Source organism: Kryptolebias marmoratus, linkage group LG10 (assembly GCF_001649575.2).
Source record: "Kryptolebias marmoratus isolate JLee-2015 linkage group LG10, ASM164957v2, whole genome shotgun sequence".
Classification (NCBI taxonomy): domain Eukaryota; kingdom Metazoa; phylum Chordata; class Actinopteri; order Cyprinodontiformes; family Rivulidae; genus Kryptolebias; species Kryptolebias marmoratus.
In genome coordinates, this window is record NC_051439.1 from 10,735,038 (window position 1) to 10,760,578 (window position 25,541).

The window sequence follows — 25,541 nt, forward strand, 5'->3', positions numbered from 1 at the left end:
TCTTGGTGTGGGTTCATTTGAACACACACCAACTCGGGTGTTGGTGAGAAGATGCTGCACCCGGCAGCTCCTGTCTTTAACGAGAGGTCGTGAACCAAAACTGTCAGACTTCACAAGCACACAGAGCCTTAACTGTGTGGTTTATAAGCTCTTAAAAAGAGCACACCAGCACTTTTCTTTTCCTGTACACAGAAGAACAGAGGTAAATGTTGGCTGTCCTTTCGATTATTAACAAACAGCACCAACTAGTGTTCGAAACAGTCATTCCAAAAGGCAATCAGTTCTAAGGATGTATCTAATGATCACTTCCTGAAAGTTTCATGAAAATCTGTCCAGTTGGTCTTGAAATATTTTGCTAACAGACAGACAAATAGCTAATGGGAAAATGTTGAACAAAGCTCTCGCGCAGTGCTTTGAGAATGTGTTGAGGATTACGCTCATCTACTGCCACACTAGGTTTTAGATCAATATCTGTAAAACTGACTGAGTTAGAGCCACGTTTGTGTTTTTTCAGGTCAGTTGCCTGTGGCAATTGGATTACCTCCGAAAGTTAATCAGCTGTAGATGCGTATCCAACGATTATCTCCTGAAAGTTTCATTAAAATTCCTCCTGTGGTTCATGGGATATTTTGGCAACATACACGTGCAAAAACGTTATTATTCACCTCGGCATTTCCCGGTGGGCAACAACAAAGTCAGAGCTGAGGACGCCAAGTTTTCAAAACAATTCAAACGTGTCGCTGTGAATCACGGTATAAAGTAATGACAGATTTGCATGAATCACAAAACAAGTTTGGGGAACCTGTTTCCAGTCGGCAGAAACTTTTTTTTTTCTCCCCTAGCAGCTGAATGAATGTAAGGTTTGAGCCTGTTGCCCGTTTAAAGGCAGGCGCGGTTTATTTTGTTATCATCTGTTTCAAACAAGGAAACGCAGCTTGACAGCGGGATGAAGTCATGCTGTCATTCATCACACGGTCATTTCTGACCGAACGTCACCGCTCCTTTTACCTGCATTCCACCAGCTTCTATTGTTTTTTTAAATTCGTGTTAAACTCTAAATCCTCTCGTCCCTGCTTCCCTTCCCCATTCCAGCTGTTTTCAGTCATCTGCGCTGTGCTTTTTTACGGTAAGCCCGGGCCTCCTGCCATGACACTGGTAGTAAATTGATAACAGGACTAGTGGAGCCGAGTCAACGTACAAAACAAATGAGGAGAAGGAGGTTTTGTTTTTTTGTTTTTTTCCCTCTCCTCTGATTTTCTGTTTAGGGGGAGGCTGTTGGAGGACTCCTCGGGTCCCGGCTGCTGGGAAGCAGTAAGGAAATCCTGGCAGCTGTAATCTTTACTGGAAGATGTTGCTGTGACCCCTCGTGCTGCGTCACAGAGGAAAAAAATAGAAGCTGTTTTTGATATTTTTTTCACTTCCTCATAGTTCTGATTTTCACTGCTCGTGAGCTTTGAGCTCTGCAAAAAAAAAGAAAAGATTAACCACAATCGTTGATAAAAGGAAGGCTGTCAACAGAGGTGTCGCGTGGGTTAGGAAAGGATAAAAGGGTGGAGACAAGGGGGCAAAACCCAAACAGAGCCACTGCATGTTGTACACACACAGTGATGCTTATCCGTCGCTCTTTTTTCCTCTTAGCGCCTGCCTGTGTCTGTGTGTTTGCATGTGTGTGCGTGTCTGTTATCAAAAAATCTCATGAACCGCCGGACCAATTTTAATGAAACTCGCAGCAAGTAATCACTGGAGGTTCATCTACAACTGATTAACCTTTGAAGTCAAACCAGTTCAAGATGGCCGTCACAGCTAACAGAACTTTGAAAACACAAAAATAGCTATACCTCAGTCCATTTTACAGATATTGAGCTGATATTTGGTGTGGTAGTAGTAGAGAGTGCTCCTCAACACATATTCAGAGCACTTAAAGATTGCACAAGAGCTCTATCTAAAATTTTGCCTTTTACTATTTGAAGATGACTTTATCTGTCTGTTAACAAAATCTTTTATGAACCACTGGACAGATTTCAATGAAACTTTCAGGAAATAATCAAAGGATATACATCTACAACTGATTAACTTTTGGAGTGAAACCAATTCAAGATGGACGCCACAGCTAATTGACATAGGACTCAACTCAGTCAGTTTTATATATATTGAGTTAAATTTAGATGTGGTAGTAGTTGAGAGTTATGCACAACACATACTCTGAGCATGACATCTTGTGATATTACATGAAACTGAACATTAGTTGTTTTTAAGATTTCACGGAAACAGCAACAGATCTCAATCTAAAGCTCTGAAATGCGGCGGGCAATATGCATTCCATTCAAGGAATGACAAGCCTTTAATTCAGTTTTTTTCTACGTCTTTTCCTGATATCTTTCACTGAACAAAAAAGAAAAAGAAAAAAAAACGCCTGAGCAGACTGGTTTGCACAGCTCCACAATAAGATCCAGGCTCAAAAGCTGGCGGACACACAAAGGCTGGGTTTCTTTTCTAGGGGGCACCAGCGAAGATGAAGGAAAGTATTGTCGGGACACAGCGAGCCACTGCAGACGCACATCTGATGCACATGCATCCCATCAGTAAAAGCGCATCAGTGCGAGCTGTTTGCGTCTTTATTTATCGGTCTCTTCCCCTCATGAATTTTCACACACATTCATACAAGGACGTGAGTGAACCAGGGTGCTGCAAACTGGATCTGTTTATCGCCTCTCTTCCGTTTAGTAATGGGCTTTTCTTTTTCTTTTTTTTCCCAGAATGATTAATAGGTTAAACGGGGAGTTTTACAGCTTTATAGTCCATGTTTTAGTGTACACAGACTGAGCTTAGGGGGAAGATTTGTTTGGTTTTCCGGGAAATTTTCACTTTGCACACCCAGAGGATTACGTTTGAGAAACGATCTGAGTTTGGAGGACGCATATGTGGGACAAAATGGGCCGTTTTGACTTATTTGCCTAATAAAGAGCTCGTGCAGCTGTGTGTCTTGATGCGTACAGTCTGAGGCTGCAGGGTTCTTGTCACTGCACCAAAAGCAGAACAAATAGTAGGCCTATTATTTGACCGCAGAGTGGGTTTGTTTTACCTTGAATCAATGCGGTCAAGATAACCTGGAGTTTTCTTCAGGAGCTGTGACTAATCCAGCGTTTTCCCTCATATCCTGCCGCCAGAGTGAAGGTAAGTGTGGTTTTGAGGTAAACACAACCGTTTGATTTAGCTTCCTGAAATCATCCCTCTGCACTTCCCAGTCTATTATATCACCGCGCGCCCTCAGGCAAAGTTCACTGATAGGCCTCTTTTCTTTGAGCTGACAGGATTGACAAAACCAGGCATGCAGAGCGCGAATACCACTCTTGCATTTTTAATTTTTTTATTTTAACCCCTCACCCCTCTGGTGCTCAGTTGTTCACTTTGCCATATAATTTCAGAAAATATCAGTGCAGGGGAGGCACTTGAGTAATCCTCCTTCAATGGAAAAAAGTGTCCTTTGTGAGTTGAAAAGAAGAGATACCATGCCTAAGCTCTGAACATGGGCTCCAGCTCCATGGTTTCTGCTTTTAAAAGGCATTATATCCTTTACTGAGTGATGTTTTATGTGCAAAAGTTGAGAGCTTAAAGGTAAAACCCTGAAGTGGAACTTGACAGAGTTTTGGTCCCATCTTTCTCAGCAACCATCCCTCACTTTACTCATTGAAATTCCTCTCCTTAAGTTTGCTCCGTGAATGAGGCTTTCTGCATAACCATGGAGACCGCAGTCCTCTCCAGGCTCTGGGGAGTTTGCACGGAAAAGAGGTATTAATGAAAGAGACCCACATGCTCTTGTCTCTCTAGTGGGTCCCAAAACGTACAAGTCCCCACTCGATCACCGAGCGGGTCCACATCGTTTCCCCACAGGGGCACGCCGAGCAGGCGGAGTTTGCTCGCCCAGCTCAAACGATCAGCCCGTCCTGTCTCTGATTTCTTATTTTCATCTTCCTCCTAACCTAAAAAACACTTTCAACCCCGTGGAATTAAAATTAAAGATGCAAAGTAGCATTTCTACAAGTAAAAGTTACATTTTCAGAAAAGACGCTGTTTAATGGCTTCAAGGCTGTGGGAAGTAGGGGAGCAGAGGGTGCTGCAGGACTTGCTGATAGTTGCAGGAGGACATGCAAGTCTAAATACATTGTAAATGAATAAATGAAAAAAAGGTATAAAACCAGCACAGTCATTGTACATCTTTGTGCAAATTTCTGCATTTCTGCATGAACAGCTTGTTGTGTTTTTATTGTTCATAATCAGATTTTTAAGACATCATGTTTGCATTTCACTCTATATATTTGGTATACTGATATTCTTCATGTGGGTGTTTAGAGTCTATAAATCACACACTCACAAAAACTGAAACACATCCTCACCATGATTGGTGCAGATATCTATGATTCAGTCTTCCTGCACTGAAAATAAGACTTTTCACATATCCAAAAGGCCCTTTTTATGTCCACAAACATCACTTCAGATAAATGTTCTTCTCAGGACAAATTGTGTCACCTCTGCCATTCATCCGTGTCATCAAAAATATCTTAATGTCTTTGTCATTATTTGACAAAAATGGATTTTTAACCATGAATGCTTGACATCCCTAATGACCTGATTAACATGTTTTTTTATGTTCAGCTTCAGAATAAGTTACATATGTGTTGAATAAAACTGAGAACTGGTAACACTGGGACTGTGGATATCTGCTTGCAGAGATCTTACTGTTTCTCTTGTAAGAATTTTGTTTCATATATCCACGTCATTTGTACTCGGAAGAATGACGCTTGAGATATCGGAAATGTTGACTGTGGACAGGACAAGTGGCATTCTGGACAATTAAATGTTCATTGAATTATGACTGACTTATGGACGACTGCTCTACAGATCCTGTTCGATCTTTTTATGATTAAATGGCTTGCCGTACAGGTCCTCCTTAAACATATGGCGACAAACATGACTTACAGTTGTTTCAATGCTGCAATTCAAAGCTAGTCACAATTCAATAAATACTTTAACACTAAATTAGTAAATAACATGTTAAAGTTGCTGATTATTTCATAAAGAAATTTAGATTTACTGTTTCTGGTGTTTTATATTTTATTGTTTTCAGATGGTGATGACAGTAAACTCACCCTGGCTTGTACTGTTAAAAGGTTATTAATAAAGTTAGTTAAAAAAAAGACAGTGAATTAAACTCCTCCCTCCCGCTCGCGGTTGTAACCGGGTGATGCGCCGGCGCACCGGAAAGGAGCGGACCCCCACCCTGATCCCTCCTTCCTCACAATAAACGCTCAGGATCTGCACGCGCTCACATTTGTTGAGTGGAGTCTGTGTCCAAGCTCGGTTCTGCTTTTGGCTAACTTTTAGTGTAGAGAGACTTTGTTTTGAAGCACTCGGACTCGTTGCAGAATAAAAGTCCCCTGCTTCTTCTTCAAATGGGAATGAACGCGCGCGGGTAAAACTTTGGCTCACTTTTTCTGCCCAGGAGTGAGTGAATGCCGGAGGTCCCTTCTTCTTCTTCTTCTTTTCTGGAAACATGCCGGAGCGAATAAGTATTTCGGACTTTGTGGTGCTGACGAACGAGGACCTATCGTCCCCCGGGACTTCCAGTTTTCAGTCGAAAATGAGCGACTGTCGGAACACGGTGTCAGTCGTGGAGGAGGTGAGACTCACCTTTTGTTTTCTGTTTACCTGTTTACCTGTTGGCTGTAGCGGCGGAGCACGAGATGGGAATTTCCCACCTGCTCAGTTCAGGGACTTTAATAAAACTATAAGACTTTTTAGGAGCAGTTTAAAGATTAACAACCAGTCTTACATTAAACAGGTGTAAACAATAAATTGGATTTAACTACTTTTATGACCCATTCCAAATCATCGGGAAGATTTTAAGCTACTTTTTTTGCAACATTTTGACAACTTTTAAAGCTTTATTTTTAAATCATTTTGGTTTACAACAGGGTTAAAGTACAAATGAGTGGGATTTATGAATTCTGTTGCATGTTAAAAGCTGTAACAACCAGAAAGTACATAAAAATTGGCAGCAATTCATAATACAGCCTTATATGTTTAAGGTATATATAACAAGTAACAAGTCACTTCAAACAGCCTGATCCCTGTAGGTACTAGATACTACACCATTATTACCCTGTAAGTACTTTGTATGTACTCAGTAAGTACCCTTAAATAACAGGTATGTACCCTCTTAATACCAGATTTGTACTTTGTAAGTGCCATTTATTTAACAGGTACATACCTAATAAGTACCCAGTAAGTAGCAGGTACATACCCAGTTGGTATGTACCTGTTGGTGTATACCTGGTATGTACCTGCAGGATGTACTTATCCTGTTAAGTATCCTGTAAGTACCAAGTACTTACCCTGTAAATAACAGGTATGTACCCTCTAAGTACCACATATGTACTCAGCATCCTGTAAGTACCATGTATGTACCTTGTAAGTACCGTGTAAGTACCAGGTATGTATCTTGTAAGTACCAGGTATGTACCCTCTAAGTACTTGGTGTGTACCTTGTAAGTACCAGGCTAAATGTGACCCTCTGTGGTCGATCACCTCCTCAGCTCAGGGATACAGTCTTTGGGTGGCACGTTACAACATCTGTAACTACATCTAAATACTCTAAAGGAACATTTTTTATCCTTCCTTTGATTAATTACAGGTGAGAATAAGTATAGGAAAAAAAATGGAATGGGACAACAATGGAGATCTTTCTTGTGTCTTGCTCCAGACCACGCCTGTAATTTCACTCCGCAACTATTAGCTGTAACAGGACACAGAGATAGGGCCAAGTGTTTTATCAGCAAACATTCATGTTGGATTTTACACATGTATTAATGCCTGTGGTGCATTTATTTTCATTTGTCTGAGAGATCTTTCTTTGTACTGCATGCACTTGTGTTTTGTTTTTTGTTTTTTTGCATGCTCTGCATATTGCACCTGCAGAGAGTCCAGGAATTTAGGTTAACATTTATTGTGCTTTATTGTACATTGGTCTGGTTCAGCAGGAAAGTGGAGGTCACTGAAGGTAATGCAGCATAGGCGTTGTTTCTGTACTCAGTGTTTTTTTGGACAAAGTCGGGATGAAACTCACATGTCACAGCGCACATAACAGAAAGAAGTGTGACTCTTTGACAAATCGCGGTGTTTTGTTCGTGGTTATAATGCATGCATGTTTACCAATATTTGCAAGCAGGCCTGTGGAGGTCAGTTTGGGTCTCTTTTTTTTTTTAAATTTCAGTTTCAGCTGATACTTTGGCTCAAGGCTTGTTTTCAGGTCTCGGTGTGTTTGTTTGAAATGTCTCCTCCCTTTGCTCCTCAGGCGAAGGGAGGAAACAGAAAAAAGGCTGCCATGAACTCTGCCTCAAAACAAATAATCCGAGTTCGCACACAAGCTGAACCTTACTTGTGTGACAAAACGGTACAAATCAGTGTTCTGCTGCAACCTGCCTGAATTTATATTTAGAGCAACCCATCCTGGATATCCTTCTGTTGGAGGGATAATAAATCATGCTAACCTAATTTCCTATTGTTGCCTTGCATGCATCGCAAGGACCATTACAAATGACCCAAAAGGGATGAAAGACGCGATTAGGAGCTCCTAGACCCCAAAACTGCCGTAACCAAACATTGATCGATTCTGCAGAATCCAGGTTTTTTACGGACAGCAGCTTAAGGCAGCTGTCTGATGCATTTATATGTCCTTTTTTATGGACATGACACACTGGAAAATACATAACTGGAATAGTAGTTTGGGGAGCGTCATGCTGGAATCCTGCACATGTGCACACAGACTGAAGTGCATCCAGCTCTATAGGTGCATATGGTTATAGTGTTTAGTCTGCACGGCAAGCTAGATTAATGGCTGGGGTAACATGTGGGCATGTGTGTGGTTTAGGGTGGAGATGCCATTTAACCCCCCACATGCACTTAGCTGCTCGTCACTTATTTGTCCTGATTAGATCCAGTTGGGACAGGAAATAACAGCATGGATACATAACCTGACATGCGGGTACAAATAGTTGCTCTTAAGCCACCTCTGCACCTCTTCAAAACACAAGCACACTTCATAGGTGGAGCTCCCTATTGTCTCCAGCTGGGATTACTCTCTGACAGCTTGTCTAATTTGAGAGAGAATCGCCATTGTGGCTGGCTTCGGTCTCCACAGAATGAGTGCCTCTTCACGTGACGCAACCGTTTGATTAATGAACCAAAGCTCAGACAGCGGTGACTCGGCTGGGAGGGACTGGAGTGTGGAAACAGCCACATCTAATAAGATGTAGTCTCCCATAAGTCTAAATGACTGGCCAATTAAAGCTATTTTTGGGTGCAATGTAGGTGGATTGTCGCTTGCTCGCACCAAGCGGCCCTTGTGAGGAGAATAAGCAAATTGCTGTTTCGAACCTTGTTGGTTTGGAAAAAGCTGATGACTCTGCTCCAGTGGAGCTTGCATCATGTCTGCATCCTAAGTTTTGTTGCTCTTTAGAACCCCGCCCCCAGTATCGTCTCGGTCAGAGAAAGCGTCTCAGCCTGAAAAGTTTGATTTGACACAAACATGCTTACGTCACGGACGGCTGTTTTCTTCTTGGTGGAACCTGTTTGCCTGAGTCATACGCCGTGAGAAGTTTGAACAGACGCGATTTTCACGCGTGAACAATGCGCAAAGTCACTCTTTTCTGCATGTTGTTCAGCCAGCGCATAAACCTGACAAACAAGTATTTAATTCTTGACTGTTTCAATTTCTGTTGCATGTTCTTGTGTCATTGCAGTGTTTGGAGACGGACAACACAAATCTGCAGAGGATGAAGAAGCTGATTAAAGCTATACACACTTCTGGACTCTGTAAGTTTGTCCCTTACTGAAGCCTCATTCACACAATGCATTATCTGGTGGGGGTGAGAAGACGTCATGAACGAGTGGCTTGAGTTAGCATCAAAAATTACTGGAGAGGAATCATTCTATTTTAAAAAATAAGAGATAAGAGGGTTTATAAGACATGGGCCAGGAAACATGAGATAATGGGCGATCGTGTTTATAGACAATACAGAGAGGGTTGCTTTGTGGCGTCTACGGTAAGATAAATGGCACGTGGGGTTTTGGCAACAACAAGGTGCACGGGTCTGTGACCCGTAACTTCCCATAAAGCAGTCAAAACTGGTTCTCTGAGTGTGTGCACGATCCAGGGGCTGCAGCTGCGACGTCATTGTTAAACACTGTGATAACGATATCAGCTGTGATAAACCTCTCTCCCTGTTGTCATCACAAAACTCTTGGTCACTAGCGTTTACACCAGGTGTCGGTATTTCAAGTAATTAGCCAAATATTTTATTTTCAGACAAAACAATAATATATGACATTTGTTGTAGTCCTAGCAATCCTTTACAGTATTGATATTGCACATTGGCATTACAGTGACATGAAGCTTTTGATGTTTTGTGCAGACACAATTTTATTTAAAGGCTTTAATTCATTTATTTTCAATCACAATAAGGCAGCAGTATAGAATTAGGCAATTGGCTTATTTAAATCATTGCTATAGCCTCTACAGAGAAGTGCTCCATCATTACTCCCATTTTATTCTCCTTCTTCTTCCTGTGCACCTAAGTAGAATCACATGGGCTCGTTCCAGTAATGCGTTGATTGGAGGCCTGTTTCTCACTCACTCATTATGCTGCCGAGCCCCTTCATTACTCCTGAGGTTAATTGTAGATGGACAGTCTGATGAACATCATAAACAGACAAAGTTGTACACCCACTTTCCCCCCCTGGTGCTGCTCTGATGGCTTCATAATGTGTCACACATGCGAAAACACACGCGGTGTCATTTTCTGTTCCTGTAAACTTGAAGTGCAAGCTTTCTTGCCAGCGTGCTGCGGCCTGTGAGTCTGTGTGTGTTCTGGAAGCCCGGTCAGGGAGTAGAGTTTCTCTGCTGGGATCTGGCACTTAAAGGTCAGCGGTAAAATCATCCTCCGGCTCCTCGGTGACTCAGCTGCTTGTTGTTTGAGGGTTGCTAACATCCTATGCGCTGTATCATCCCCCCCCAACAAAAAAATAATAATTATGCTGTCCAAAAGTTTTGTATTCTTGCTAAACCTTCATCCCTTAATATGGTTGGTACAACTGTGTTGGTCGGTCACCAATCTACAAACATGGAACAGTTTTATTTAGTCTCGAACAATAAACTACAGCAGACATTATTCTGCTTATATTTAGTTCAGTCTCATTAGTTTATTACTGGCTTTTACTTTTGATCACGTTAAAAGATTACAAGAAACTCACTATTTGAAAGCCAAATATTTAAAAAATAAGGAATGATCCAAGGTTTTTGCTCAGTCCTGTATATGCTGCCCATATATTTTAATAATAAAAAAAAAAATCAAATTTTCCTTGCTTGAACTTCTGCTTTCTTTGCCGCCTTGCTCTAAAACAAAACATGCTGAAGTGGCGCTCATATTCTTTTCTGTCCGTAAAAAAATAAACAAACTTCTAACTTACTAAGGTTCTGACCCTTCAAATAGGGACCTATAAGTCAAGAGAATTATGGGTCTCCATGTGTCTGCCTGACTGCTGGTCCAGGAGAGGTGTAAACCTGAACTAATTCCTCCCACATGTCTGTCTTGTTGAAGTATTTCCAAAGCAACAGGACAAGTCTGTCTGCCTTTTGTCAGATTTTCTGCATTTGTAACCAAAGTCTGAGTCATTGTATTATTATCTGTATTTATGCTCACACTCTTCTTTGTGTGTGTCTGTTTCTTTACAGCACATGTGGAAAACAAAGAGCAGTATATTGAGTTGCTGGAGAACTTGGGGAATAGCCACCTGACCCAGGACAACAATGAAATCTCCACTGGTTTCCTCAACTTGGCTGTGTTTACAAGAGAGGTCACATCCCTCTTCAAAAATCTGGTAAGGAAAGAAAGAGCAGATGGAAAATGGAAGGGAGAGTAAAAAGCACATAAGAGTGAGTGATCCATAGCAAAGATAAAATGGTTTAGAAAAGGAAGGCTGCAAACTCAAATCCCGGTGTGATTTGAACATGATGCATTGAGGCCTTTTGAGTCGGGCAGTCCGGAACCGTCCCACTGATAGTTTCTATGGCGATGATAATTCATCCCAGACCTCCATGTGTGAGTCAGCACACAACACAATCACCATACGTCGCACAGACACTCCCTCCCATGCTTCAGTCAGGGCCTCACAGCACAGAATAGGCCTTGCAGATGTGAAAAATGCTCCCAAAAGACTAAAACAAAGGTTTTTTTTGAGGACGTATGCCACAAAATCAGCCTTGTCCTGTGCTGTGTGCACAGAAGGGTTCATGCATTGATCTTCTGTCATGTGTTGACACTGGGAGCTGGTATTTCCTCGTGTAAGAGCTAAATGTGTGATCAACTAGTTACCTCAGAGGTTGGATGCCAACCAAAACAGTCCCGCTGGTCTTCGGGCCTCTGTGTCAATATATGCAAGGTTAGCTCCGCCATCAGCTCCCGGAAATGGTTGGACATTATTTATCCTAAGAGTGGAAAGCAGCTCGGCTGTAATTCACCAGAAACCCTGGAAAAACTGCAGTGGCACTTACAAACAGAGTTTAAATCTGTGTGTGGTTAACTGGGAACTCATGGAAAGAATTATTAATTGATGGTTGCCAAAAATAATGATTTGATTTACCTGCAGGCAAGGAATTAGTGCTAATTAGCGACATGTATTACTGTAAAGGGCAGCCGGTCGGGATTTTTCTTGGTGTTTTTTGATTCATTCTTTCCATATCCAATGTCAGTTCATGTTATTTTCATTCAGTTCAGCTCATTCTTTACTGTAACACAAACAGCTCATTAACACGATTGCATCATGCAGTCACTTAGATCTAAGACTTGTATACGTGCAGCGTAATGGCCAGTGTTTTCTTTTGATGACTCACAAATTCAAATGGTTTGCGTCACCATGTTTTGGGGATTGTTCATTCTCATTCCCAGAAACGCGAGTCCATTGGGCAATGCTGTGGAGTGGGCTGAATTAAATTAGCATGTATGTGAGATGGCTCATCTCAGAGGATGTTGGACATTAATTCAGTTGCTGCTTGCTTACATTTTTCAGGTGCAAAACCTCAACAACATCCTGGCCTTTCCTTTGGAGAATGTGCTGAAGTCTGAACTCCGTGACAGTAGATTAGTGAGTATGGAAGTCATTATCGCCCACCGCCATGATAGGTGGGCGACCATAAGCCTGCGTCTGTGTGTGTTTGTTTGTCTGTTAGCAAAATCTCATGAACAACTGAATGAATTATATTGAAACTCAGTGAAAGTAACCATTGGATGTACATCTACAACCGGTTAACTTTTGTAGTCAACCAGATTCAAGATGTCCACCACTGATTTTTGACCTTCGCGAACACAAAAATGGCTGTAACTCAGTCAATTTTGCAGATATTGTGCTAAAATTTAGTGTAGTAACAGATGAGAATCCTCCAAACACTTACTTCGAGTACTAGTAAATCAAACATAAACTTTAAGACTTTGCCTGCAAGGTGGCAGATGATACGATTTCTTCGAATGAATGCTACTTTCAGTAATAATCAAACCTCTGCTGGCTAAATGAGGACTTGTTTAGAGGACCTTCACTACCTGAAAGTGAAAATCCATCAGTGCGTTTGTAGATCATTGTATTCTTTTCGAGACTGGAAATCTAAAAAGGTTCGAAGAAACATAAACATTAAAGTTCAAGCTGGATACAAAACTACTCCAAGATACAGAACTAGCAACAAAAATCATCTAAAGTTTTAATATAGACACTATTATTAATACTGCAGACAAGAAAGGATTGTCTTACAGAAATTGTTTTTGTCTCCAATATTATCTTTATTTACACACATTAGTACTAATATATAAAGGCAACATTTAGTTTGTGGACCATATTGTTTGAATTTGTGGAATATACTGACAAAAGTAATTTTTAAGGCGAATTTTTAACAAAATAAAGCTGTCTGTCTGTGTTATAGTCACTGTTGAGCCTACTAAGATAAGGGATACAATGAGGTTATTTATCCAGATTAAGTAAGCTTGAGTAAAAACGAGTTGCTTTCCAGTACTGAACCTTTCTGTCTCCCTCCGTGTTTTGATTTGCCAACGGACCAGTAATAACAGGCTAATGCTGTGTGTAAGCTCCTGTCGCTGCCCTGACTTTAAATAGCTGATTGCACTGCTGCACTGAATTGTGCTTCATTCTAACGCTGCGAAAAAAAGTGGCAAAGCGCCACAGAAATCCTGTTTGGCAAGACATAACACAAGCCAGTGATATACAAGTAATAATTATGTCTTTATGCTGTAACTCCTCTGTTCTGTTCTGTCACAGGAGCTGAAGAAACATATGGAGAAGAGGTGGAAGGATTACGACACAAAACTGTAATGAACCTTGTGTTTTCGCTTACATTCATATAGCAGTGTTCAAGATCCTTAATCTTGATTGTTTTTCCGAGTGAGACGTATCTGAATCATTAGGCAGATGTGATTGCTTTAGGAGAACTTGTTTTTATAGCTGAAGCTGTTACAGCAGCATATGTTGAAAGGGTAATACTTTATTCCCTTTGGTTATTCTCCATTACATTGGCATGAAATGTAGCTGAGGCATCTGCACTTTGCAGCTATCATTTGATCTTGAAATGATGGTGTAAAGTGTTTGATAATATAATAAGGAGGTTACACCTCTTTTCTTTTGTTTTCCCCTCCAGCTTCTTAGTTGAGGAAGTTAGCTTTTGAGACTGAATCAGACAATTGGACATGTTTAAAACAGGTGAGACGTGTGCATGAAAGAGAACAATCTTTTGTCTGTCTTATTTTTGTGTTTCCTTCTTCCTCCCTGTCAGAGGGAAGCTGGAAAAGGAGAGGAAGGAGAAGACAAAGCAGCTGGGGCTGATCAAGTCAGAGGGATCGGACGGGGGGGAGGACATGGAAAGGGAGAGAAGGATCTTCCAGCTGCAAATGTGTGAGGTACGGGGATCAGAGCCTCCTCAGTGTCTCCTCTCTGAGTCTTTGAGATGGCTAACCCGGGAGGGAGGCTTCCCAAAACCCATGTTAGCTCAGCTTGTGTGATTTTTTTTTTTCTGTAATCAGGCGAAGAACCAGTAGAGTAAAAATTGAGAGTAAAACTTAGAGAGGATGAAGGAGGAGTTTCAATCAAAGGTTGACTGCTCACATTCAAACTTTATTAAAAATAAAAAATGTGCAGTGGAGATGACAAGGTTACATATTATTTTGTCCTAAAACTAAAAGACAAAAATATAAACTACAACTAATAATGCAAGTGTCCCAACGGAGTAATAATCTGCAGCAGAAGTCCCCCAAAAAGCTCCCTCTGCATGTGCTTCTTGTGTTTCATTTAATCTACAGTCTTGAAAAGCAAAAGAAAAAAGAAAAAAAACACACAAAGGGATACAGTATGCCTCCCTCCTCCTTGGGACTCCTCACTCTTCAAGGCTCGTCTTTTTCTCCAGTCTCAGTCCCTCATTGGTTTGGTTTTGCTGCCTTGCAGGATTTAGTCACATCCTGCGAAGGGAAAGGCCCTGCTAGATAAGGGGGGGGGGTCTGATCACAGGTTCAGCCTGCACCTGTTGATCTATGTTGGTCTGAAACAGTCTCCCCATCCAGGGTGCGTTAGAAGAGCTGAACCCCAGATGTTTTCATATCCAGCTGCACCAGGTTGGCTCAGGGTCAGACCTTGGCTGACCATCCCAAACCTTCAGTCTGTGACAGTTTTTCCTCCTCTGTTCACATAAATACAAATGTTCATTAAAACTCACTCACATGAATACACAGAATTAAAACACCTCACTCTGCTGCTTCTGCTAAGAGACAGATAAATTCAGATTCTGTTTAATGGTGCAGATAGTGTAGTTAATCCTTCCACACAAAGCTGAAGCGTTTCTCTTTCTGCAAAGTCTTTCTCATGCTTCTGAGTTCAGTGAGTGTTGAAATGGGATGTATGACCTTTGAAACCACTTCATTTATGTCACAAAGTGTGCAGCCAAACAGAAACAACAGGTGTGTTGAGTGTCGAAAATTAAACGCTCATTTTCTTTCAGGCTTTATGCTTTTGAGCATCCACTTTTGACTGTTTTTGTTTATGTTTTTAGTATCTTTTGAAGATCCAGGAGCTGAAGGTGCGTCAGGGTCCCGATCTTCTGCAGAGCCTCATCAAATATTTCCAGGCCCAGCACAGGTCAGTCTCAGCTAGCGATTATTTTTTTTTTCAAACAGCCATTTTGTTGCACACCTGAAATAGGCTGAACAAAGAAACCTGGCAGAGAAACATGTGGATCTGATCAGAGCTGTGGTCAGTGAGGAATTCTGCGTGTTATTTGAGCCTCGTTGGGTTTGATGTTTTCTGTTAACCATTCACCTATTTCATGGGAGAGTTTTATGCCGGAGCGGAGTATACGAGCACACAGCACGAGCATGTGATGTTTTCTGTTAACTTCATGACTCACCATTAGTTATCTTTCCTTTTCTGATTTCAGTTTCTTTCAGGATGGGCTGAAGGCTGCAGAGAATCTTGCGCCCTTCATTGAGAAACTCGCTTCCTCTATTCACACGGTAAACAGCAGCTGCAGTCGCTTTTTTCTTCCTCCATTTTCTTGATTCAGTGGATAAAATATTTTTTTTTAATTATGGGAATTTCCCCGCTTACCTGATTCACATAACGGGGAATTTACGTCTTGTGTCCTCACTTCATATGTCCTTAATGTCCTGTTCATTTATAAATATAAGGGAGTGCCTTAGAAAATAAAATTCTTGGTTTTATAAATTTTATTGTGTTGAAACTGTGTTTTAAGCCCTTCGTTTGTGACATCCTTTCGCATTACTAACCAGCTTTGCTCTGATTTTGGAGGAATAAAACTCATTAATCACAAGTCGGAACAATTTTGCCTCTGTGCATTATTGTCAAACTGATGTTATCCCAGAATGCCACACATGCCGCACATATTTAAGTTATCTTGCTTTTGATCCAAAGAGCCAGACACTCACTCTATATTTGCCATGTTTTGTTTTTTATGTTATTGAGACACAAAACAGATTATATATGGTCATAGAAAAAGGCCATTAAAGCTCTTTTCAATGTCTTAGTTCCTTCTTTCTGGGTTAGTTTCACTTTTACCGTCTTAACCAAAGTCTGTTTCCTTGTGTGTACACTCCCCCCAGTTAAACTTCCAGAATATACTCTTATTGACCTCTCTTTCTATGTTCATAGCAGAAATGTTCCCCTTGTTTTCATACTTTCCCTCCCTTACGCCCATTTCTCCAACCACTGGTCTCCAGTTTGGTTTCCATCTTGCACAAGTTTTGCTTTATCCCTGTTTCTGGGCAGAGCTCTGGAAACAGCCTGCTAACTGTGAATACTGGGAAGCGTTAGACGTTTTTCTGGTTGATCCGAGGCAGAACTCAGACCCGCTCAGACTTGCCAGACCTCAGCCTCAAGAAGGAAATGCACACGAGTTTTGTGCTGTCACACCAGGAAAAATAAAACTGAAAGTTTTTCACGTAAACTAACTGGTGTCGCATGTGAGAGTGATCACTTTACTTCTTAATAAAGAAAAATCTATAAAAAATAATGAGCTCTGTTCTGCATTATTTCAGGACGTTAGACAAAGCTCTGCTGTCTTATTGTTCCACACCCAGATAAAATAAACTAGGAATAAAAAACATGACGTTATCTGGCAACGCACCGTTTTTCCAACTGTGTTTTATTGCTGTTCTTGTGTTAAAGAATTTTGCGGTGTTTGTTGCAGATGCGTATGGAGCAGGACGAGGAGGTGAAACAACTCATTCAGCTGAGGGATTCTCTTAAATTACTTCTGCAAGTGGATGGCAAAGAAGTATGCATATTCCTAATGTTTCATATGTGTAAACCTTATAAATACTCAGTGTGTTAAGTGCGCTGGTTGCACATTCTTGTTTTGTCAGTGTAAAAACAAAATGAGTGCAGATGTTTGCTGATCAGACCGTTCTGCATAGCCGCAATGGTTCCTAATCCGTAGAACTGATTTGATGCTTTCGAAGTGAAGTCCTAAATCCCTGTTTGTATCCCAGGAATACCTGAACAGGCAAAACTCCGGCAATGGATACAGTATCCACCAGCCGCAGGGAAACAAGAAGTATGGGACTGAGAAGTCTGGTTTCCTGCTGAAGAAGAGTGATGGGTGCGTAAAAGGATCAGGTTTTAAGCAGTTTCGACAAGAGTAACGATGTTGGGATTGCTCAAACAGTAATTAAAGACAAGAGAACAAGATTTGTGTTCTCATTGCCGTTAATAAGAACAAAATGCAGATTATCAGGAGAATATACTGCTGTGATTGAGCTCTTAAACATAAAAGAGCTTTGTCACAGATTTATATATAGTTTGATGTTTCAAAGTGATAAACGCAACTTTAAGAAGAAGCAGGAGAGATCAGAGTCGCTTAAAGAGTGAGCAAATCTGGCACAAACTGGGAAGGGCCGACTCAGCTTTGTCTGCCCCATCTGCTTTTCATTACTGTGAGATGAAGAGTCAAGCAGGGGCCCCTCCTTAGGAGCTTTTTGGCAGAATGGCTAACTAAGCAGATTCAACTTTTTGCGTCACACACACATACACACACAGAGCCAGATTACTGTGCGATAAGAAGGGGGGATGTGGTTCAGTAGGACGAATGGAGGAGAGTAAATTCTTGGGTCACAGATAGAAAACAGAACCTGCTTTCAGCTGATGCACCGAGTTTCAGTCAAGATGACGAAAACAGGAGTGAAGTACTGCGAGCATGATTAAATATAGTATTTAGATCAGCACTACTCCAACTCACAGCATACATTAACACTCGTTTTTAGCTCACAGGGGCTTGCACACAACTCAGGATGGCAGTGTTACTTCAGCAGTGTCATATAAACTCAATTTCTCTCATTAATCCTGCAACGTTCATCGTGCAGGATCAGGAAGGTTTGGCAGAAGAGGAAATGTGGAGTCAAATTCGGGTGCCTGACTATTTCACACAGTACGGTGAGGACTAATCACTGAAATTTGCCACATGGGCTAAACTTTAGGCAAATGTACACATACATGATATCTCCTCTCAACCTTTTGTTTTTTTGCCTGTTTTCAGATCAATCGGCCACCAGCAAAGCTGAACCTACTCACCTGTCAGGTCCGGCCCAACCCAGAGGACAAGAGGACTTTCGACCTGGTCACTCGTAAGTTACTTTATTAAAATCTTCTCTTGGTCAATAAGAGAATTAAGGGCAGCTGCTTTTGTTTTAACAGTAACATAAATGAGGATCTGTGGCATTTTACTTTAGGATTAAACAGTCTTTAGTTTGTATTTCACAGGGCAATTTATATTTTTCTTCCAACAATATTTACAAACAGTGTTCCCTTTTATTTGCAGATAACCGGACGTATCACTTCCAGGCAGAAGATGAGCAGGATTGCATGATGTAAGCACTGAAACATCTGGAGGCAGAAGCGTATTATTATTTACTTTTCAGTTTCTCATTGTAAAAATGAGTTCTTACAAGTTAACTTCAGCCTGTGTTGGAAAGAGACTTCTAAATGTTCATATAGAGTTTTAGCTTTTAACCTATTTTTTGGGTTCACATAGAAGTCAAGCTGGCACTCGAAGCGAAGCAGAGCACTGAAATGAAATGATGTGACGCAGACAGAAACATCTGTCCTCTCAGACTTCCTGGCCCAGCTGGTTCTGGGTGGGACTTGTAGCCACACACAACAAGCAAGGAATCAATCTTTGTTGTGATGTGGTTTCAGATGGGGGGTGGTGCATCTGTCCCCTGCCTTTTTCCTTGTGTTTCAGCCTGCAGCCAGATTTCTTTGATTTGATGGGGGCTCTGTGAGTTTGGGTTCACAGAAAGATGAAAACAGTTTGCAAGGGAAAAGTTCTGAGGCTTCAGAAATGACAGATGTGACTCCGCGTGTTTGTAAAGTTGAAAAAGCGAGAGTGATCATTAAACAACTGAAAACACGTGCGCGTGATTCAGAGAACCTTTAATGTGTTGAAGACAGTCCTCTGCTTTCCCATGGTCTCCCACCTCACGAGCTGTTAGAGATGATAAATCAGCTAACACGTGGGCACTGTTTTTCCTTTAGTTGGATGTCAGTGCTGCAGAACAGCAAAGAGGAGGCCCTGAACACGGCGCTGGGAGGAGATCAGCTTCACCTCCAGGACAGCGGGCTCCAGGAGCTCTCCCAGGCCATTATCGCAGAGCTTCGACACATGCCGGGAAACGAGGCGTGTGCAGACTGTGGAGCTCCAGGTCCGACAATATCTCCTCACTGATCTTTGCATTTCTCTGTGTATTATTTCAGAGAAACATTTAACCTTTTTTCTGGTTGTTGTTGTTGTGTGTCTCAGACCCGACGTGGCTGTCCACCAACCTGGGCATCCTTACCTGTATCGAATGCTCTGGCATCCACAGAGATCTGGGAGTGCATTACTCCAGGATCCAGTCACTCACCCTCGACCTGCTGAGCACCTCTGAACTACTGGTATGAAATATACTCATGGATACGAAAAGACAACCTTTGTGGGGTTTTAGTTGTCGTAATCATAAACGTTACTTCCTCTGACATACCTTCATGTCTTTGTGTCCAGTTGGCTGTCAGCATTGGAAACACCAGATTCAATGACATCATGGAGGCAGGCCTCCCCAATGACTCTGTCAAACCTTTACCACAAAGTGACATGTGAGTTGTTTTTCTTTCAGCTGTCACGCTGATTGTTTGAAAGGTCTATTAGGAAGAAAAAGACGAATGTTTTACACGTGTAATGTTTCGAAATAGGAATGCGAGGAAGGAGTACATTGTTGCCAAGTACGCCGAACGTCGGTACGTCCTGCGCAGAGAAGAAGCCGATCCCTGCCGGCTGTACGATGCCGTGAGGAGCCGGGACCTCGTGTCTCTTCTGCAGCTCTACGCCGAGGGAGCCGACCTGTCCAAGCCGCTCTTGCTCCCCGAAGGACAGGTGAGAGAAAATCAACAGCCACACGTCCACAATCACATCTCATCGCAAGAGGGTTTCCTGTTAGAGTTTGAGTGTTTGCTTTGAACCCGTACCATCCAGATAGATTTGAACTCTGACACTCCCACAGATGTCTGGCGTTTAGTGCGAACAACACAAACATCCTGACAAGGCCTCCCACCCGTTTTTGTTTACATTTCTGGACATGTATCTGAGATGTTTGGAAAAATTTATAACTCACTTCTTTTTCTTGATAACTAAAATAGCAGTAAAAAAACAATCCTAGTCATCATGATGTTTGAAGACCATGTTTGGAATTTGTATTGTTCTTGTGGGAGGTTCATCAGAGGCCCTGTCATCTGTTTCGGCCTGTAATCCTTTCCTTTCCTCATCTCCTCATCTTTATTTCCTGTCCGCTGCTAACGCCTCATCTTCTTCTCTTTAATCATACTCTGACTCTTGTCAGCCACTTCCTGATCGGCTACAGCAGTGTGTGTAGTAAGGCCTTACGCTGTGAGTGTAAGAGGTTGTTTGTTTGTGCTGGTTAGCTTTCAGTTATTATTTCAGCTTTTAGGTCAGAGCTCATGTCTCTAGAGAGCAAACGAGACGGCCTTATTGAATTACCCAAACACTTGTGTTTCTCTTTTGGCACGTCATGTAAACAGATCATCCTTGAAGCTGATTTCACTTTTTAACGCACCGATACAAAGCCTTGACAGCAGGACGTTATCTATAGGTTTGTTTTTTACTAAACAAGAAGCAGCAACATCTCACAGGACTGGCAGCTAGTTTTTCAACGATTTGAGGAAAACTGTGTGCAATTGGAGCATCTATTTCAGGGTCAACAGATTGGCCTCATTTGTTCTCTTTTCTTCTGCTTCAAGGGGATCAAAGAGACCGCTCTTCACCTCGCCGTCCGCCTGGAGGAGAAAAGCTCTCTGTCACTGGTGGATTTCCTTTGTCAGAACAGGTCAGACGAGTTTTGCCTCTTGCATTTGCTGCTGTTCTTGGAAATTGTATACACGTAGTGGGGTTTGCTGTTGCGAAGTCTAATACCATCTGTCGGTGCCATATGTGCACCGTGCAGCAACTGCCTGGAGAAGAAGACAACAGAAGGGAACACAGCTCTTCACCACAGCGTCCTTTATCACAAGCCTGAGTCACTCAAGTTGCTGCTCAAAGCAAAGGCAGCCATTCATACAGGTACATTTTACTCTCTTAATTAGATTTCAGTTACCTAGAGCAACAAGTAACCCCCCTTTTTTTTTCTTCTGCAGTGAATTCAAGTGGGGAGACCGCTCTTGATATCGCCAAGAGGCTGCAGCACACACAGTGCATCGATCTGGTGAGACCTCATTTTCCACTTAACTTTGAAGACTTTTCTTCAAACACTCGAGGAAGACGCATTGTCAGAAGCGAGCTCACACGAGGAATCGAGTTACAGCATTAAAATACCTACCAGAAGGCCATCTCCAGAAACAAAACAACGCTGCTTCCACAGCTGGAAATACTACCTTAAAAAAAACTCCCCACTCAGCCGCGTCAGGCCCCAGTGTGGATTGTTTATAAACTAGTTTTTATTTTCTTACTGGCCATCTGCCTCGCTGAATCAGACCCTCCTTATGCAACATCCTGTCTGATTGTGAATGACCTTGTTTTTCAGGATGCTGTGAAAAAAATATGAATAAATAAATAAATATGGTAAGGTAAAATGCATTTAATTCTAAACAAAACATGCAGACTATAGTTTTTTTGTCTTTACGAAAAGTAGTTTCTGTTTAAAACCATGAAAAAAGCACAAATGAGACCCCAAAACTTTAATCTAAACCAAAGTAAAGAAGCAAAAAACAAGAAAACTAAAATCAAATTTGGGTAAAAGTTTCAATTTTATGTTATTCTTGTCCTTACAGACAACCCGATTTCAGTGTTTAAAAAATATTTGTCTTGAAATTGACATGCAGTTTACATAAACAGTGTGCTGAGTGTTTATCTCTGTGTGTTCATGTGTGTATTTTTTAGCTGGAGCTCGCCCAAAGTGGGAAATTTAACTCTCAGATTCACGTGGAGTTCCCATGGGAGACTCAGACTCAGGAGTTTTATGACAGTGAAGACGACCTGGATGAGAAGGTAAGTAACACACACACACACACACACACACACACCTACACAGTCTCCTTACTGACTTCAACTATTCGTCTCAGAAGTTGTTGTTATGCAGTCTTGAAAAGTACGGGCAGTATTCAGTTTGCTTTTTGTATTTTTCGTGTCCAGATAAGCATAGAAAACCAGTTGTTTTCAGACAAAATCTGAATTTCTAAAATTAGGTCCCTCAAACAACATTAATTATAAACTAAAGACAAATGTAGGAATTGTTTCAGTTCTCATTGAAAAACAGTTTAAAGCCAAGTTCAACAAGATCTTTATAAATGCAGATCATTTGTTGCACAAACTTATCATTTATGAGTTAGTTCAACCACTAAAGCTTTTTCTGTTTTACTTTAAATAAAAAGAAAATTTGACAAAGTGAACTTATTGTATTAAAGAAGACCTAAACCTCGTGGTCAAGAACTTAAACTCAAGCAACCTTTTTTTCAGAAGTGTCATTATCTGCTTTAATCGTTTGTGTACAGTCACTGAACTTTCACAGTAAATGCTGTGCTTCGACTTTAACAATTAAATATGAGCCTGTAGAAACTTTGAAATGTTAGGTCACCATCTCCACCTTCCTCCAGGTGAGCCCAGTATCCAAGACTCGCTCTTTCACGTCATCAAATGGAGGTGGTGTATCTCCCTTTACACGATGGAGCAGCAGTAATGGTTCGAGCAGCAAACCTTGTCAGACCTATGAGAATCTGGATTTCCTGTATAAAAATCCTCCGGCTAATAGCGCCCCCTCTGGAGCTTCAGTGCCACCACCGCTGCCAGCTAAATCAGTTCCAAGAGGTACGTTACTGTTTAAACACTCTGAATCGATTCAAGCTCGCTCCACGGATTTACAGTTTTACTCTCGCTTTTTCTTGTTGACCTCCACAGGTCGCTCAGACCCTCAGATTTCAGTCCTGACACAAGATGGAAGCCACCTCCGACGACGCAGCTCTAACCCGGCCTCCCACACAACCGTTTCTCAGACGCAAATGAGACACACCGTTTCTTTGCCTAATTCAGAGAGTCCAGGCCAGAGCAGGAGACCCCCGAGGTCCCCGCAAGGACAGGGATGTCTGCAGAAGACACACAGGCAGACCTGGGATGGCCAAACCGGTGTTGGTTTACCAGTGTCCCCTCAGAATCCTGTAGGACCTGTCAGGTGAGGAAAAAACTCAACTTGACATGACAAGTGTGAATAAATGCCTTCTTTAATAAGTCCATCTAAAGTCCTTTAATTATCCTAATTTCTCATGATTTTGGGGACTTTTCTAGTTCGGAGAAGACCACATCATATCGTCGCAGCAGCGGAAGCAGCCAGGGAAGGTGTGTGGGCAGCCAGGAAGAGTTATACTGCAGCCCTGTGGAAAATACCACAGGTTCCTCAGCTCCGTCTTCGTCCTCCTCACCCTCGCACACTGTGACCTGCCCCCCACGCTCCCGCAGGAATGCAATGGTACCACCTCATACAGAAACCTCATTGTGTTGTTGTGTTAGCCTGCAGTCTTCAGTCTCAGAGACAGGAGATAAAAAAGAAACCAGGGAGAGTTCACAGTCAATATGAACTTGCTGATGGTACACTGAGAATTGGATTACATGTCTCCTGCAGGTTTCTGGCACCAGGCCACACAAGCGTGTCAAGGCTTTGGTGGACTGCCGAGCAGTCAGCTCTGAGCAGCTTGCTTTCTTTAAATCCGAAATCATTGTTGTTACGGCAACTGATGACCCCCACTGGTGGGTAAGTGAAACTGCAGTTTTTTTGAAGGGCTTAGTTTTGTAACTATACACACTCAGACCCATAGGTGATGATATGCAGTACACAGAGTTTACTTTCACATAACCAGGGACTAATTTCATACGCTTCCATAAACCTTTTTAGTGTGTTCAGATGATAATCTTTGCTTTACTCCTTATCCTCACAGTTTGGACACATTGATGGGGACCCATCGAGAAGTGGGACCTTTCCGGTCAACTATGTACACAAACTAAGTGACTGACAGGGACGTGCTTCTGAACCAGCGGAACTGTATCACAGTGCGGATTTTATTCCCAGGAAAAGACTGCCATAATCATGGATCTAAGTTTCTACTTGAGGATCTACTGCCAAAGGATGCTTATACATGTAAATGATCTTTTCAAGGATATATTACTCCTTTAAACATTTATTCATCAAGAAAACCCATAAAGAAACGTATCTGTCAACATAAACCTTCAGCCACAATTGAGCAAAGATAAAGGATTGTGGCTTATCTGAGCTAATGTGCTTTTGATCAAACATTTGCATTGCAGATATTTAAGTTAACTAGGATTTGTACATAAAGGCGAAACTTTCCTGCAGGGCGAAACCCTTTAAGGCACTTTAAATTCAGAGGAATCCTCTGCAGCGTTCGCAGAGCCAGCTGTTAAACAGGGATGTAGCTGCTTTCTATTCTGTCTAATATCTTAAACCACAGTTTAATGAGACTTTTAAAGTCCAAACCCGCCCAGTGTCTGCTGCGGCCCCCGGCCTGGGACGTGCCTACGCGTGTCTTCGACGAAATGCCAGACGCCTGTGCTGCCCGACGAGACAGCTGAAAACCTTTGAGCCGACTGGTCTGCAGACAGAGTGGAGGATCCAGTTTCTACTGGCTCCAGGCGCCAGTCTCTGGAGAACGTCGCCACAGCGTGATAAGGGGGGGAAAAAAAGACCCTCTCTCCTACCAGGAAAAGGTACTCAAAGAGGGCTTGTTAGGTACGGCGCCTCGCCGCAGTAATTTGTTCAGCAAACGTGAGCTCGCGTTTTATGGCACGCTTGCACTCAGTGTACACAGAGAGGGTTCAGGGTGCATCATGGGAGACAGGATTGTTGTTAAGGTGTCACGGCTCCTGTTATTAAAAACAAATCTTCACGTTACACATTTCACTCACATTAATAATTATTTTGTACATGTGTAAAATCGACATATTAACAGTGTTGTTATGTTATGTCGTTATGTTTTAACGCTTGATATACATTTTTAAGGACAGTGTTACTTTTTGTTGCCAGTTTGATGTTTTTTTTTGTTCAAGTTGTTTTCTGAATGTCACAAATTAAGGGACTAGACAGAAGAACACTGACAGGTAGGAGAAAAGGTGACTTTCTTATAATCTTGTACAAGTTTAATCAAGATGGTGAGGAGTTTTTTTGCACTTGACTGTTTCTGTTAATATTGTCTGGTTACAGTGTTGGTTAATAAATAAAGAAATCAGGAGACAGCCGGGTTAGCAGATGCTGGAGGCAGTGGGTGTTTGCGTCAGACTCACTGTAAGTAGGAACTGTGTGAAATGTAAATAACTAATTAGCTCATTTCAGTGAGTGTATTTGTAACATACACATTAAAAGTGTTTAATTCAGCACTAA

At 41.8% G+C, this 25,541-nt stretch overlaps 1 protein-coding gene across 1 annotated transcript; it reads left to right on the forward strand.

Moving 5' to 3' along the window:
- The first annotated feature begins 5,296 nt into the window (after nucleotides 1–5,296).
- Nucleotides 5,297–25,541, forward strand: asap3 (ArfGAP with SH3 domain, ankyrin repeat and PH domain 3). Its single transcript, XM_017418386.3, has 26 exons — nucleotides 5,297–5,677; nucleotides 8,799–8,871; nucleotides 10,790–10,935; nucleotides 12,124–12,198; nucleotides 13,378–13,427; nucleotides 13,889–14,012; nucleotides 15,155–15,240; nucleotides 15,539–15,614; nucleotides 16,808–16,894; nucleotides 17,109–17,218; nucleotides 17,979–18,048; nucleotides 18,152–18,239; nucleotides 18,434–18,482; nucleotides 19,150–19,316; nucleotides 19,415–19,548; nucleotides 19,655–19,746; nucleotides 19,843–20,023; nucleotides 20,905–20,990; nucleotides 21,108–21,223; nucleotides 21,298–21,365; nucleotides 22,040–22,147; nucleotides 22,753–22,963; nucleotides 23,054–23,324; nucleotides 23,438–23,618; nucleotides 23,772–23,900; nucleotides 24,085–25,541. Exons 1-26 carry the CDS (start codon nucleotides 5,552–5,554, stop codon nucleotides 24,157–24,159), a joined length of 2,979 nt encoding a protein of 992 aa, XP_017273875.1. The 5' UTR covers nucleotides 5,297–5,551; the 3' UTR covers nucleotides 24,160–25,541.